This window comes from Trichogramma pretiosum, unplaced genomic scaffold (genome assembly GCF_000599845.2).
Source record: "Trichogramma pretiosum strain Unisexual culture from Peru unplaced genomic scaffold, Tpre_2.0 scaffold9, whole genome shotgun sequence".
NCBI classification, from domain to species: domain Eukaryota; kingdom Metazoa; phylum Arthropoda; class Insecta; order Hymenoptera; family Trichogrammatidae; genus Trichogramma; species Trichogramma pretiosum.
In genome coordinates this window covers 476,090-492,871 of record NW_019641697.1, presented here as the reverse complement: position 1 = coordinate 492,871, position 16,782 = coordinate 476,090, and the positions used below count along the sequence as shown (strand labels likewise).

At 29.9% G+C, this 16,782-nt stretch overlaps 4 protein-coding genes across 4 annotated transcripts; 1 reads left to right on the top strand and 3 right to left on the bottom strand.

The window, feature by feature from the left end:
* Nucleotides 1-45: 45 nt before the first annotated feature.
* Nucleotides 46-4,736, bottom strand: LOC106651683. The gene is made up of 11 exons (XM_014370311.2): nt 4,109-4,736; nt 3,740-3,834; nt 3,513-3,667; nt 3,313-3,443; nt 3,100-3,235; nt 2,608-3,016; nt 1,993-2,543; nt 1,557-1,929; nt 1,155-1,492; nt 848-1,076; nt 46-773 (listed from the first exon to the last, which is right to left on the bottom strand). The coding sequence occupies exons 1-11, from the start codon at nt 4,185-4,187 to the stop codon at nt 411-413; spliced, it is 2,859 nt and encodes a 952-aa protein (XP_014225797.1). The 5' UTR covers nt 4,188-4,736; the 3' UTR covers nt 46-410.
* Nucleotides 4,737-4,855: 119 nt separating this feature from the next.
* On the top strand, nt 4,856-6,306 carry LOC106651300 (beta-1,3-galactosyltransferase 1). Its single transcript, XM_014369739.2, has one exon. It carries the CDS (start codon nt 5,116-5,118, stop codon nt 6,304-6,306), a length of 1,191 nt encoding a protein of 396 aa, XP_014225225.1. The 5' UTR covers nt 4,856-5,115.
* Nucleotides 6,307-6,356: 50 nt separating this feature from the next.
* LOC106651460 (protein angel) lies at nt 6,357-10,104 on the bottom strand. The gene is made up of 7 exons (XM_023462256.1): nt 10,078-10,104; nt 9,248-9,418; nt 8,024-8,318; nt 7,756-7,934; nt 7,309-7,682; nt 6,960-7,221; nt 6,357-6,862 (listed from the first exon to the last, which is right to left on the bottom strand). The coding sequence occupies exons 1-7, from the start codon at nt 10,102-10,104 to the stop codon at nt 6,458-6,460; spliced, it is 1,713 nt and encodes a 570-aa protein (XP_023318024.1). The 3' UTR covers nt 6,357-6,457.
* Nucleotides 10,105-11,462: 1,358 nt separating this feature from the next.
* On the bottom strand, nt 11,463-15,108 carry LOC106651374 (BTB/POZ domain-containing protein 9). The gene is made up of 11 exons (XM_014369835.1): nt 14,783-15,108; nt 14,210-14,536; nt 13,995-14,147; nt 13,735-13,924; nt 13,405-13,660; nt 13,195-13,327; nt 12,987-13,124; nt 12,790-12,920; nt 12,508-12,636; nt 12,254-12,440; nt 11,463-12,117 (listed from the first exon to the last, which is right to left on the bottom strand). Exons 2-11 carry the CDS (start codon nt 14,522-14,524, stop codon nt 11,890-11,892), a joined length of 1,860 nt encoding a protein of 619 aa, XP_014225321.1. The 5' UTR covers nt 14,525-14,536; nt 14,783-15,108; the 3' UTR covers nt 11,463-11,889.
* Between the last annotated feature and the right edge of the window lie 1,674 nt (nt 15,109-16,782).

Sequence of the window (16,782 nt, the reverse complement as noted above, 5' to 3'; positions counted from 1 at the left end):
TGATATAATTTGGAATTGCATTGCTCTTAATTACTAGACATAATATAAAATTGTATTCGATCTATTTTATTTACAGTGTATATCTACTACATTATGAAAATACAATTACTACATTTTCTAAAAATACCAGTTTTGCGTGAGTAAAAGCTTATTAGGTAATACTTCTTGTACTCATATTATTTCTTAAAATGTATTTGTCTTTTAAGATTAATAAAATAAATTTTTATTTCGCATAAAAGCCACCTAAATATCATTCAATGAATGCACTAAAATAAAAGAGCGCAGAACTTAAATCTTGACTTTCTGTTATTCATTTTAGTGTAGGTGTAAATTTTACATTTATAATGTTTTTGAATTTTAGAGTTAATTAAACTATCTTCATTATCGTCATAATTAGTTCATCTTTGAAATTACGATTCAGGCACAAATCTGTGTAAAGCACTGGTCAAAATGAGTAATGAGCTTTGAAGTCCTTGTGGTAAGTGTCTTTGTAACCATGCTCCTTTATATTGTTCGATATGAGCTAACATTTTATTAGCTATATCAGTTCTAGAAGTTGGAGGTAAATTACTTACACCTAAATTTATTACGGGTAACCCCATGTTACTGTTGGGATTTGTACCCACACTTATAAGGGCTCTTCCAATTTTACAAGCTGTCAACATTAGGTCAGCGGTTAATTGTAATTCTTGAATTTCCATAGAGCCGAATTTAGCTGTTGGATTGGTTTCATATAATGCCTGAGACACTTTTTTTATATGCTTCATTGCTTTCTAAAAATATATAGTTGACACAAGGTTTAGTAAAATTATATTTTTTAATTATATCTTTCTAATATTAAAATTACCGCGAATAAGTCCATTGGAAGATGTTCTAAATTAACATTATCCGGATCAGTGAGTAATCTATAGAGCGTTGAACCACGGTTGTCTGGTATTTGATTGAGATTATTAATATCTTGATTTTTACTCCATGTTAAAACCAAAGTATCTATTCTTCCAAGTTCTAGAATGGCACTACCTATTTTGAACTCTGGATCGCTAAATATATATGTATCCAAAAGTCTAGCTATTGGTCTAAAAAGTTTATTATACAACATTAATATAATTCAACATAATTTTTTTATATATATTACTTTTTTTTATGAATCTTACTTTTTGTTATTTAGTTTAGACGATTCTCGAAAATCACAAAAATCAATCAACGGCTCTATATCGATATCTGTTTTTGGATTCCATGACAAACCAGCTGCAATGAGGTATCCAACCCAAGCAAATGTATGAGACGTTAAATGATGGCTACCCGACCAATGAGCAACGACTATTCCAATAGAATCTTGTTCTTGAGCAGTTTTTACTGCATTTTTTGTATTGGACAAAGTGGATGCTGGACAGCCGGCTAAACTATTATAACTTGCTGTTCCTGAGCTAGGTAGCGTATTGCCACCAGCACATCTAAACGGTTCAGTCCAGGCAGAAAATTCGTAATCAGCCTGCCAAATTAAAATGGTTGTTTATAAACATAAAATTATGAATTTGTAGAATTTTAATAGTTACCTGAAAACCATATTCAACAAAAATAACATTATTAGGAATACTACGAAATTCAGTTTTAGAATGTAATCCATTGGAACAAATTAATACTGTGGTGGCATGATTCAAATTGAAAATATGCCATAGTTGTTGAAGACCAGAGTAAGACTCAAGTACATCAGACATATCAGTCTCAATAGTTTCATCAACTGATACAGAACAGTCAAGATTACTTGGATGTACTAATAAGTTCGCTAATCTAGGGCCTATGTGAACATAATTTAAACTTGGAAAAGTGGCTAGTAACTCTTGAAAAAGTGGCCACATTTGCGATAAATGCCGTACACTAACGTTTGAGTCAACATCAAGAGCGGGTATCAATTCCAAGTGTCGATCTCTAAATATTAAAAAAAAATTTTTAATATTTGTATAATATTTAAGGATAATAAAATTTAATTACCTGCAATATCTGTCCAAAGTAACCATTTCTGATCTTGAATAACAAAGTTGCCAATCACAACTTGGGGTAAGTCTAGAATAAAGATGCAAGTATGACAATTTAAATGAAGACCAAACATCAATAGCATGTAACAAGTAATCTAGAGCTGGTGCTCGACCTCTAAGAGAAATATCTAAGAGTATGCCTCTATGTCTGAATCTAGGTTCATCTTTAATTAATACTGCTTTGATTTCGCATAATTCATTGTTTTCATTATTATTATTATTACTTTGTTTGTTTAGTTTTAATATTTGAATAAAAGTACATATAGCATAATGAAGACCAGCTAAACTGCCAGCACTTATTTTAATTGAATTTTGAGATATATGCAATTGATAACCCTCTGTATTATTAAACAATTTAGAATTAACAATGCACTCTATTCTCTTATCACAAGACAGTCTACCAGATCCTGGTTGTACTTCACCAATTTTGACATCACATCCTAACTCGAGTAAGTGTGTCCGACTAATTTCCCACACATCTAAAATTGCATGAATTGATTCACTACCCTGTAGATTAAAAATGAAGTTAGACTATTCATCAACTTTCCACAAACGTTTGCATTTACTTTACCTGTATTATAGATATTAAAAGTTCTTTTCCAAAAATAAATGGTGGAGAAAGATGACCAAGTTCTGTAATATATTTTGGTTTAGGCCAAATCAGTTCGTAAACACCTGACTGTGAAGCAGGTGGAAAAGCTCTAAATGAACTATCCCCATTGAATTCTCTTGAATCTTTATGACTCTGTGTAGGCATATTAAAAGTATTATCTAAAGATTTCAAAGAATCGACTGATGAATCCTGATGTATATCAATCAAATTAGGCTTAGGTAAAAAATCAAAACTTTTTACATCTTCTGAATATCTACGAAGATGTTCAATTTCTTTTGAAGAAACTTCTGTAAAATACTTTTCAATTAAAGCTTGTAATGATGCATTACTTTTAGAAATATCATAGGCTGTTTTGGCTGCAAATGTCCTATTGAGAATTTATTTTGAGAATAAATCAAATATTTAATAATATAAAGATAATTTCAATAAAAAAAGTCATTGCTAGTTTACCCTTTTATCGCTCTGACTAATGGATCAGCGCCAGATATTAATAAAATTTGGCACATTTCAAAATCTCCTCTATTAACAGCTTCATGTAATGGAGTGGCACCACAATCATTTACTGCATTGACATTTGAACCATTTTCTAAAATGTATAAAACACCAGTTTTTTTAAAAATTATTTCATAAGTTATTTATAGAATTTCAAATCAAATTAAATACCTGTTAAAAACTGAACAACGCTCTTATTACCAAAACAAGCAGCCCAATGTAAAGGTGTATTTTTACTAGTTTCTGAATCCCAAGCATTGATATCTACTCCAGAGGATAATATTTGTTGAACTCTTTCAATTCTATAAAAATAATTTTGTTAAATATTTATTTTTAGAATCTTTTTTAAATAATATTAATTAACATCTCACTCTGAAGCTGCAGTAGCTCTTAATAATTCTTCAATATATATTTGCCTGATTTTATCATTCACAGCTAAATCAAGAGCATTTCTTCCATGATTGTCAACAGCGGCTGGATCTGCTCCACAATTCAGTAAAGTTCTAACTAAATCAACTTGATCATGCTGTAAAAAATACGCACGATTGAGCACTTTAATAAAAGATTAATTATTCACAATAATAAAAACCAAGCTTACCAAAGATGCATATAGTAAAGGGGGACCTTCTTCAAAAATATGTCCATTTAATATTTGTTGTTTAGTTATACCACTTCCATTACCATTTTCATCGCCTAGAAATTGAAATTGTTACCATAATTTGGTGAAAGAAGATATAAACATTTTTTATGAGTGTTGCATATTGCAATTGATTGTAGGTTATAGTAATTAAAATCGAAAAATATTATCTTTTAATCGGGAACGGAAAACAAATTATCATTAAAATTGTAGCAACATTAAAAATATCGATATTATCAAGCGGTCTTTAAAAAATTTGGATTTAATTAGGTGAAGTTTCATTTAATAGTACTTGAAATAGTTATAGGAAACCGGTGAAATAACACTTACAAGCATCCAGAATCGATCGGACTATGTCCGTTCGTCCATGTTCGATTGCTCTGCGCAAATTTTCACATACATCTTGCATTGTAAAGCTCTTTCACTCCTCGAAGAATTAACCCTTTGATTAATGCAATTAGAGATGCGTCAATTAATCAGCGTTCACGATCAGCTGTCATGCCCCCGGTATAAAAGACTATGCACCGCAACTCGTAAAAACAAGACCTTGACTGATCGAGCAGCCTCACTTTCAATTGGATATGATGTGTCAACTTTCACCATGCTCTTCTTATTCTCACTTGTATTACGTATACATTATGTATACACAGTTAATTGAAACGTTCAGTTCTAACTGCCGTATATACAATACAAGTGCATATCGAGAATTGATATTAGCGGCCGTACAGATTTGATATTCATTTGTACTTAATGCATTACATAGGTATTCAGATCAAATCATTGCGAAAGAAAACAACATGGCGCCAAATTAAATCATTTTCGAATTTCGATCCTTTTATGGGAGAGGTTAAATCATGTTTGTGTCTGTGATTTTATTTTACATATAATATGACAGGACACTATTTACTCTCAACATACTGTTGTCAGTGCTGGCCAAGATTATAACAGTAATTTAAAACATTTGACACCTGTGGATGCAAGCATGGGTTTATCTATTCTTTATCTATAGAGAAAAGCACTTTCAGTAATTAACATTAAAAATGTTCATAATAATGTATTACCAGTAGTGCAGTTTTTATACACTTGGAAAGTGTTTGAAACGAAATATTAATAGGAATGTAAAGAGTTCAGAATAACCATCATGCATAAACAAGTTTTATTGCTTCATATGTAAAGAGACATGCAAATTGGTTGTTTTCATCGCGATTCTATCAGATTTATTATCTGCATAAGCACAAAACAGATATTCTACTTTGACAACTGCAAATTTAATCGTCTTTTCACTTTTCTGTATGGAGCATGATTTATCTATGATTTACCAATTGAAATAATTCAATATGTCAATCAAGCGTATGCTTACACTACTCACAATTTTGTGCTGTTTAGTTCTTTTGATAATCATTTTGAGCAGCTTTGCAATTCATGATCAAGTTCAGCTCAACTTGCAAAATCCTGCCAGCAATATGTTGAATACACTCTCTTCAAATGATAGTGACTTGCAAAAGTTGCTGGATTTAAAAGAGTTCACATACATTATTAATACCCATTGTAAATATTCATTCCAAAATTATAAGACAATCAAAAGCTTTGACCATCGCTTCAAGTTTGTTTGGCTAATCACTTCTTATGCTGGCGATAATACCAAACGAAATGCTTTAAGGGCAGCTTATAATGCAAAGCAACTTACTCAGCTTGGTATTAGAAGAATTTTTTTACTAGGATCTTTGAATAAAAGTGCTCAAAAGAAAACAGGAATTACACAAGCTATTATAAAAAAAGAAGCAGATAAGTTTCAAGATGTTATTCAAGGTAATTTTATCGAAGCCTACAAAAATTTAACTTATAAACATTTGATGGGACTTCAATGGGCTATTGATAAATGTAGCAATACTTACTCATATATTATGAAAATGGATGATGATATTGTTATCAACTTATATGAAGCAATGGAACTTTTAAAAAATAAATCATCAATTAATGATGGAAAAGATTTTTTAATGGGATATGTATTAGATCATATGACTCCTATTAGAGACAAAGAAAGCAAATGGTATGTTAGCAAAGATGAATATTCTTCAGAAACATATCCTTATTTTTTATCAGGATGGCTTTATTGGATTAGTATGGAAACTGCTTATAAAATACTCCATCAAAGTAGATTGCACTCTAAATATTTTTGGATCGATGATCTTTTTATCACAGGCATTTTAAGAAATAAGGCTGATATTCACAACATTGTTAATGTCAACGAGTTATTCACAACAGATTATAGATACTTAATTTGTTGTTTAAAAAATGATGATAGCAGTACAAAGTACAAATGTGATTACTTAGTGGGACCTGATGGAGGTGAACCTTATCTATTAATGACCTTCCAAAAATATAGTGAAGATTGTTACTATCGTTATAATTGTAAAACTCGCCCAATAGAACAATCATTAAATAATAAATGTATTTTGGATGCTGGAAATACAAATCTTGATATAGGAAGTGCTCATATTGAAGAAATACCAATTGATGCTATTTAAAAATATATCATTTATATTCCTTTACACATTTAAAAAAGACTCTGTACTTTTACAAAAATTTTCAAACAAAAACTTGAATTTTTTATAATAATAAAGCTTAAATGTATATTTACAATACATGAAACAAAATCTATTGAACAAAATTAACATTTTATCTTTTAAGCAACTTGAACGTTGCCCCAAGACTTAAATGATCACTTCCTACAACCCTGTTTGGTATTGTTGGAAGATATTTCAAACATTGGTTGACCGTTGGTAGTGTATATTTTTCTAGTGGTACTAAATCACTGTAGAAAATGTAATCAACAGTTATCCATCTGTCTTGAAATGTTGTAGCTTCATTCAAGCCATTATTTTTACTTTGATTTTGATGATTGTAGACACTCTTTAATTGAAAAGGATGAGTTAGAAGTCCAGATGAAAAGGTTGCATAGTGACCATTTGCTATTTCAATCTTCTGGTAAGTAGTTGAATTCAAGTTAACTAAACTTTGCTCTTGTACTCCAAGAGGTGCATCATTACTATATGCATTTCTAGGATTTTCTGTATTTTTTAACTAGTGATTAAGACAGAAAATAAAAATAAAAACATTTATATTAATACTCCTTTTCTTTCATTATTTTATATTTATACTTATGTGTTGAAAAACTCACCATAACTCTGCCACTTCCTTTACCAGATAGTCTTTGTGAGACAACTTTGAAATGCTGACACTCGTCAGTAACATATAAATGTGGTGGTATCAAAGAATTTGTTAAACTCCAATTTGATGGACACATTTCATTGCACTCTTCCAAATTTCTATTTTTACCAGCAAATTCTATGGATCCCTCAGTAATGAATTTATAGACTCCAGTAAATGGTTCTAAATTAAAATCTCCAGAAAGTAACATTGGAAGGTATTGTGGTCCAGAACTAATTGAACAATAAATTTATTAATTTGTTTTAGAAATGTTGAATAGAAAATTTAATAGTACTTTATAATAAGTTTCAAATACTTACGGCAAATTCTGTACAAATGCAATTCTTTCTATTTCAGCAAATAAAAGTTGTACTTGTCCCAGTCTCACATCATTACGACGAGGATTATATAACAAATGTGTTGTTGCTATAACAAACTTTGTATCAGGACTTTCTTTTAGCGAGAATTTAGCTATTAAGCCAACATTATCCCTGCTCAAAAGTTCTATGTTTTTTTGATATAATTCAACTTTTGAATAGTCTAGTAAATTAAATAGATCTTGTTTGTACATTAAAAGTAAGCCATCTTTTTTGTCATTTGTGCGCTTTTTATATAAATGTGTAAAACCATTTTGTTGGAATGGAATCAAAAATTCTTGTAAGTGCTCTTCTTGCATTTCTTGAAGGCAAACAATCTATAAAAATTAAATTCAATTTAAGCATATTATATCAACTTCAAAATACTGACTTTTTTTGAAAATTCATTACATGTGCTTCAGAGTCCAAAATTTCTTGTATCAAAAGTGGCTTTCTTACTGTCCAAGGTAAAGTTCTGGGGTCATGATATTTATACAAATATCTATGAGTTTCTAATAAATCTTGAGCTAATATATTAAATGAAAGTATTTTAAACACAAATTCTTTTTCAGTGTCCACATTAGTTTTATCTGTAATACATTTATTTTCAGAATGTTTGTTTAAAAATATATCATTGAAACTTTAATATAATGTAATAAAAATTAGTAAGATATATCACCTCCACCAATTTTCCTCCACTTTCTCATTTTTGTGTATCTTTCTTTGTCTGATAAATCTTTAAATTCAATTTCTGACTGCTGACTATGGTGTTGATCAACTTCAACTTTATTTACATTTTCATTGCAATTATCACTGATTCGCATTTTTTGAAGGTCTGTTGCTATATCTACTTTATCTGTCATAGCACTCGAATCAGGTACACCTATTTTCCAAGCAAATTCATCTATATTGGAATATTTTGCACAAGTTGTAGAAGAAGGATTAGCTGCGAGTGAGCCAGCTTTAGCAATAATCTATAAATCAAAAAATACAATTTTACAGTGTTTTGATGACATTTGTGAAAGTATAAAAAATTTATAATGCAAAGAAACAATTAAATCTCTAAATGACAAAATAAATAAATGTAGCCTACATTAAGTTGGCGATGGTGTGTTGCCAGTGTATAAACCTTCAGACAAGAAGAAATTGTGGCTAGATAGGCAGGTGCCAAAAACTTGATGGTTCGATTCATTTAAATTTTAGGTGTAATCAATGCTTAGACGTTGAAAAAAAGATAAAGAAAATTTATGAAAAAGAGTTGATTCACAGAACTAAATGCATGAGAAATGGAGCATTAAAGAAAAAAAAATGAGCTGAACCATAGGTTTTGAGCTATTGTTAATTTTTTTAACGACAAATTGACTTAATTCAATTAACTCACGGTTATGAAAAAATATAGAGCGATGAGTACAAGGTCAAATGTTTGATTAAACATTATAAGTGCAGCCTCGGAAAATTATTTGAGGCTAGCTGGATATAGTTGACAAAAATTAATATGTATGAGCTGAGAAAGAGTAATAAAATGAAATATAAAACGAAAGTATGTTTTTCACTTTAGTCACGCACAAAATTAATTCATTGGACATTAATTACACATCAGTCAAGCAAAATAATTTAATTCCGAAACGTTAACACACTTGAACCAGGCTAACAGGAAAGTGGCATTGCCAGCTAATGCATAGAGCATCATCACAACTGACGTTACGTTTCATAAAAGTATCTGTCACTGTTTTTTTAGTCAATATATACCAGATGCCAGATGGGCGATCATCATGATATTGAAAAAAAAAAACAGTTGATTGAGAAAAAAGTAACAATTGTTATAATTGTAGTGACAATTATAATGCAGTTTCTTGGGTGCAGTGGGCGATTGAGTTCGTGTTGGGCAATTCATAGATCTCACCTTTGAGTGACGATTATAAGAGCGCAAGTCAGAGTTTGTTCCTTCTTTTTGTTGCCTCTTATATCTTGACTCACGACTGACTTTCGGTTCAAGCTCTTGAAGGTATATTGTCGTTGTGATGTGATCGCTTTTATAAACCAATGGCAAGTGAGAAACAGTGCTGCCATCGCACTAAAAATAAGTGAATCGTGATTTGTGACATGACGAAGGCTCACGAGTCACGGGTCAGTAGTACCTATTTCATTTCCCCTCAACTTATATTATAAAAAACTTTCTCATTTGACTATACGTGATGATTTTGTTGAATTGTAGACAAACAAAAAAAAGAGAATAATTTGTAATATATAATCATATATATCTGCATGTTTCCAATCAACTCATTTGTTTTCACTAAAGAAATCCAAGTCTGTCCAAATGAAATCTCATGTAGCATCGAACTCATTTATGCATAAAAAAAGAAACCTAGAATGATGCACTCGAGATTTATATAAATTTTTGACATTTCTTCATGGGAACATCTGTACTTTACATAAGAATGAGCTCTATTAGATCAGTGCAGCAAGGAAGCTTTTTCAAGGAATATGCCAGTTTCCGACTACCCCCTAATTTTCAGCGACCCAACGATATTAATTAAATAAGTAGTAATAAATATGTATTTTTGGCGCGAAATTCGTAGCTTCAGTTTTTGATCACCTGCAATAATCTTTGATTAATTTAATTCAAAAATTTTTATCCAATTTAGAGATCAAAAATAAGTTCCTTATGCATTTTTAGACCCGTATTTTCATTTATCATGGTTTCAAAACTCAGGTTCATTGGCGGCTCAATACGGTGGTCGACAAGTAGACGATTCGCATCTTTTGACTTTAATAATTTTTTTAAAGTATCGCTAGCTTTTTTTATATCAAAAAGTATTTTTAGAAAAATGTTCAAACATCATGCATGAGCTTTGTAAATGAGAAAAGAAAGATTTTCTTCTGGTCAAAGACGAACTAAATTTAGAATTATCATTATGCTCGGAATGTCTTGCTCGTCTAGTGAAGAAATTATTTTGACGTCTAACTGCTGATGAAATATTCAAATCCTCTCATCTCTTGTTCACATTTTTTGCAAATCATTTGAATAAAAGGTATTTTGAATTTAAAAGACATATTTGATTTTCAGTCAATTCAGAGCCGATATTTTGGTCTGATTTTATCGAAACCATTAGATAAAAAATGAACGTTGAAAAGACATTTATTATTCCAAGACATTGCAATACTGCACTGAATTGATAAATGTTACTTGGATTTAGGTATAATACTCAGTGAATGATTAATGATTTTCAATTCGATTCATTGAACATTTTTAAAAAAATTACGAATTTCGTCTTTACAGATTTAAAGGTATAATATCTATTGAACGATGAATGTTTTTTTTAAGTTAGTGTATTGTTTTCTCCAATTTTAATAAGCATACTTACATAAATAGTATCTATAAAAGCTACAACAGACTTTTTACAAAAATGTCCTACATGATTTTTAACAATTGGTAATATGATTACTAAAGACATGAGAACACTTAAAGTTAATAACGGTTACAAGACACAATCGACTTTTAATTTCGAATTGTTGACGTGTAATAATAAAAAAAAATTTACAAGTTTGAAATATCTTTACGGTAATAACTAGTATAAAAAATTAACTTCAAAATTTTAACAATTATTTTATTACATAATAACAATACGTAAAAAGGTTTATTATTATAACCCAAATCGTCAATTTTTGTTAGACAATAATGATTAAAATGATGCCCATGCCAGGGTGTGAATAGATTTTGTAAAATATAGTTTAGAGAACTTCACGAAATATTTTTTTAAACAGCTTCGTTGTTAACTTTATTATATTTTATTCAAGGTACTTATGAAGCTCTTTAAATAATTATTTGGTAAAAATAGAAAAAGGATTAATTCGCTAAACATCGATAGCAAGTGCATGTATTGCCAGGACATAATAACATAATTTTTGCCTTTACTATTATAGACGAATGGGCAAAATTTTATAGAAGTTAAATGGCAAAATTTTTGATTGTAGCAATGACAAAAAGTGGGCTTATACCAAATTGGCTTTTTAGAAATTAACGTAAATAAACGTTTTTGGTTCGGTATCAAACTTTTCTATTGAACGATGATTTTTGGGTACATACAATTAGTACACTTTAAATCATCGTTATCTTATAAGTGTAAAGAAATTTATTAAGTATTGAAAGCAATTATAACGTTGCAAAATAAATACCTTTGATAATACTATATATACTACGAGGAATTTTATTTATAAAGGTGTCTATTTGATGACCAAAATAACCCATTACCGAAATGCTGGGTATTACATTTATGTAATACCCAGATAAATTACATATACATTAGATAACATACGCGAATTTATGATATCTTGGGTTATTTTGCCTACAGGATATACCGCGCTCTGTCTATCTATATTGTTCAGAGTTAAATAGCTATATATCGAAGGCATCATCGTTTGTATCAATTTAATTTAATTTAACCAATAAATTTATGAAAAATTTCAATTTTGGTATCAAAGAAGAAAAATGTAGAATGTTATTTTCAACGTTTTTCTATTTTTAAGTAAACAAAATGTAGGAAGCTACGGCGAGCCTTCTTCTAAACTACAATCCAAATTTTCAATGGATCTATCATTTTCACGATCAGGATTAACAGCTTCATTAGAAGCTTCTGATAATGATGGTTGAGGTACTTGATGATTAACAGTCAAATCTTCTGTGTCTCGAATCGCTTCCTTAGTTTTTTGGGAACCCGGTGATTTAACTTCACTTATTTGTGCAGGACACTCAAAATGCACACAGTGAAAAACCTAAAATAAATTATATTTATTTTAAATATGTATATTATAACATAGGTAAAAAACCAAAAATAAATAAAATTTAGTGTTGATTGATTTAAATTGAGTGGAATTTTTTATATGGATACTCTTCGAAAAAAATTCTTACCTCATTAGCAGTATTATGAGTTCCAACTATTCGAATGAAAACTACCGGTCGAGGACTAAACCTTAAAGTTTGCCAAGATTGACGTAATTCTTTTGAATTATCCACAATGGTTTCCCAAGTTTTAGAGTTACCAGAAACTTGAATATAATAACAATAAGACCTATTGTCTAAGTCCCATAGAAGTAATCTAGATTGAATAAGAGAACGAGCCATTAATATTTGATTCATTGCAAAGAAATAAATAAGTAAAGTACCTCATTGAATCTATCATGTAAGGTTGACCCAGTTGAACTTGAATACAACCAGAATTTAGTTGGTGACAAGTATAACCACGGTCCCAGTCATAAGTTTGAAAGTCACCATTCAATAATGTATTACGGGATCTATAAAGAATGATAAATTAAAATAATTTTATTCAAATCTTATTCTAGTGACATGACATTCTAATTTTATTGATTTATGATCGTTTTTTTTATTTTCATTTTTACTATGTTTGAAAAAAAATGATTATGTACAAAAATATATGAAAAAAATACCTGCTGACACCCTCAGTTACACAAGCGCTACGCTCAATGGTAGCGATATTATTTGTTGGTGCAATGAACCCATTGACTAATTTTTCATTGTGATGGATATAGTATGCTTCAAAATTAACAAGATGAAAAACCTATCATAAAATTTGAATCAGAAATTATATAATCATTTTTGTAATAGAAAAACTGGTTGATACTACCTTATTCACAGTATTGTTCGTACCAACAATACGAATGTATAAAACAACTTGTGGCTTGAAATATAGATATTGCCAACTTCTACAAAAATATTGGGAGTGATCAATAACTTTCACCCAATCTTTTTCATCCATTGAAACCTAAGTAATTACATTTGGTGTTAATTCAAATATTTTGAAATAGTTGTAAAAGAATTATTTTTATAAATACTTCAATGTAGTATGAATATGATCTTTCATCACGGTCCCACAACAACATTTTCATATGATTGATTATGCATTGATTTCCTAGTTTAATGAGTATACAATTTTCCAAATTATCTGTAATGGTGTGTCTTGTATATCTATTACATAAAAAGTAATTGTTTATAGCATTATCTATATTCCATAAAAATGTACACACTAATGTAAAGTAAATTACCCTTTTTCAATATCATAATTTTCTATATCCCCGTTTAATAAATAACTACGCATTTCTCCTTGCAAAACCTGTGCTCCATAACGAGGATGTACTACATTTTCATCTAATAACAAAAATCCTCTATGCCGCAGGTGGAGATTTCGTGTTTGTGTATTAATAGCAATTGCATCTAAGATTGCATCAGGGGATATTAAGCCAGTTGGTCTGACTACAGATAGTAAGTCAGATATAGATATTAAACTTAATCTTACTTGACCTAAAAAAATTATTCAAAGTTATAACTCGGTTTAATTATTAACAATTTTTTCTTATTATATTGTAACTACTTACTTAAAATATCATCAGCCTTTACATGAGGATTAGCTTTCACCCAAGAATGTACAGACAAAAATATATTTATTTCAGAGGCATAAAAAGAATCTCTAGTCAATAGATCTTTTAGTGCACTTGAACTTAGTTGCAAAAAGCTTTCGTGTTCCATAATCTCCATTGCATGTTTATCCATAAATTCATAACAAAACTGAAAAATAATTCAATTTGTCAAAAATAAAAGTTATTTCTCATTAATGAACATCATTTTTGTAAAATACCTTGATCAAAAATTCTAGATTATACAAACGAGCAGCATCAAATATTGTACAAACATTTTTTGTGTTAAGAATTTCTTTCAAGTAATCTGAAATTGCTGCTTCTAATTCTATAAAATTGTATTGATGAGCTAATCCCAAAATATCTAAAATAACCTGAAAGAAAATAATTAGCAATGTACTTTAACTTATTATTTTTACTAAATAAAAAACAATACCTCTTCTTGATGATTTGACAATGACATATGACCAGTATAGATATACTTAAAGAGACCTTTAAATGCAGGAAGTGTAGTTTCTTTTAAAATTATTTCACTTTGAGTAGTTTCTCTCAAGCCACCATAAAGTAATGCTCTAAAATATTGACTTCTAGCAGCAAGAATTACTTTATGACCATTAAATCTTTGACCATTGACAATAAGGGTAACATCTGAATAATCATCTGATAAGTATAATGCACCAATATCTTCTGATAAAAAATTTGTATGTTCAATTTCTCCTGATGATGACTTGAGATAATGTTGAGAGCTCATTTTTCATTAGATCTATAAAATAAAATACATAGAGAGTTATTTTATTTTCATCTTTACACGTTCAAAATATAAAATGTAAAATTTTTAATGCAATAGATACAAGGGTAATATTTATGATTCTGCTATGTATTAAGGAAAAAAGCTATTTTTTATATTGTTTCTATTATCAAGACACAAAGTACAGCTTCAAAATATAACTGTAGATTGGGAGTGAATTTTCAATAAAAAATGTGAAAACAAGTATAAGAATTAACTTACTTTTTTAATTTATAAAAGTTGATAAGATTCATGCATGTTCAAGGCTAAAATTTGTCGATCTGTGTTATAATTTTATTATATGCGTAATCTAATACGTCATAGGCACAAATAGCTATCTGTCATTGATTGTTTATGTTCACCATTACTAACCTATAATCGTAGTATTATGACAGATGAAAAAAGTGTAAACACCGAGTACAAATTCAATCAATGAACAGACAATTAATGAGTTCTCACTATCTATAGAACTTTGAGTATTATTTATCTTTCGACTTCCACTACTCTACATAGTTAACGTAGGTATACTTATTATACATAATGCGGGCATCAACTACGAACTATTACTTATGTGATACTTATATCTATGTATGTATATAAATATACATATAGGTGTAAACATTCTACATCAAGAGGCGCATGCAGCTCTCCTTGGATGTGAATTGACAGACTATCATTACATCTTAGAACCACCAGGTAGCAGCATCAGTACTGTAGATTTAGTTCAAAAGTATTATACGTGGCTATGTACAAATTTCTTTGTGTTGCCAATAAAACTATATTCAAGTTCAAGTTCAAAAGTAGCTTTGGAAACCATTGGAGGATGGTCCAAGCCCCAAGAGGTTTTCATTGTCGATTATTTGCACTAAAAAACTAAAGAACAATGCTCGGGTATTTTCACTTAAAAAACAATGACAACTGATTAAACGATTAAGGGATAACACCACTCTAATATTTTCAAAATACAGTGTAATAATTATTATTTTTTTTTATAAAAAGCTTCCTGTGGATGACTAGAATGATGCCAAATTGGTATTAAAGAGTAAGATAATTTTAAGATGTTTTTTATTTTTAATTTTCCCACACCACTTTAAGGAGGCTCTACACCAATCATAACAATAGTATAGCGAGGCATCTGCCTGTTTCTTTCTCGCCTTAGGCGGACAACCGCTCGAACTATTCGAAATCAATGATTTTACGCACATTTTGTTTAATTACTCATTAGTTAGTTCGTTAAGGGGTAATTTTTAACATACCAATAGAAAGCTTGGAACTTTCTCTTTCAGAAAATATATTTTTTATTAAGATGGTTGATCTTTTAAATCTATATATATAAAGCGAAGTTGGTGTCTGTTTGTCCTTTATGATCTCAAAAACTATTTGTCCAATCGGCTTGAAATTTTTACCACGTATACATTATACCACTGCGCAGGTTTCTATCATATTAAAACCGTTATTTGCTTATTTATTTTTGAGTTCAGAATTTTTTTCGTATTTTACCACTTCGCGCTCTCGCTCGCTCCTGTCTCGGTTAATGGTTATAAAAAAGACCGAAAACAGTTTTTTTTTACACGCGGTGAATCGGAATACATTGTATTTGATGTGTACATGTGTTATTACGCTATTCGAGTTTTACAAGTGTGTGGACTCAACTTATACATTTCCTACTACGCACTTGACGTGGCCTGCTTAAGATCTTTTAAACAGTCGAATTTGTTGAAAAAATTGAACGTGGGCGAAGCCACGACGGGGTCGCTAGTTATTTATAAACAAAAAAAGACCGCGGCCCATAAGAGCCCGTGTTAAAATCACCATTTCCAAATTTGTTTATCTCGAAAGTTTGATCGTTAACCACATGTTTTTTTTTTGAAATCTCATTTTGAAGATCTAATAAATCGATTGATCTAAGTTTTATTTTGTTGGATGATCTTTTGTATTGTGTGTAGAGCCTCCTTAAACGATCGCCAAATGGGCAAAAAAAACTTTTAAGGTGTTTTTCTCGAAACAACATTTTTCGAGACTATAACAGAAAATAATCTTCAGAAAGTACAGAATGGATTGAGCTGAAGTTGTGATTGAAGGTTAATAAGGGAAGCACTCATCTGTATTTGATTGGTTTATTACGTAAATTTTTATGAATAATTTACGGTGAAATTTTTCAACTAAAAAAAAATCGATTTTTTTTTGGAAAGCTGTCATTTTCACAATTTTCATTTTAGGCT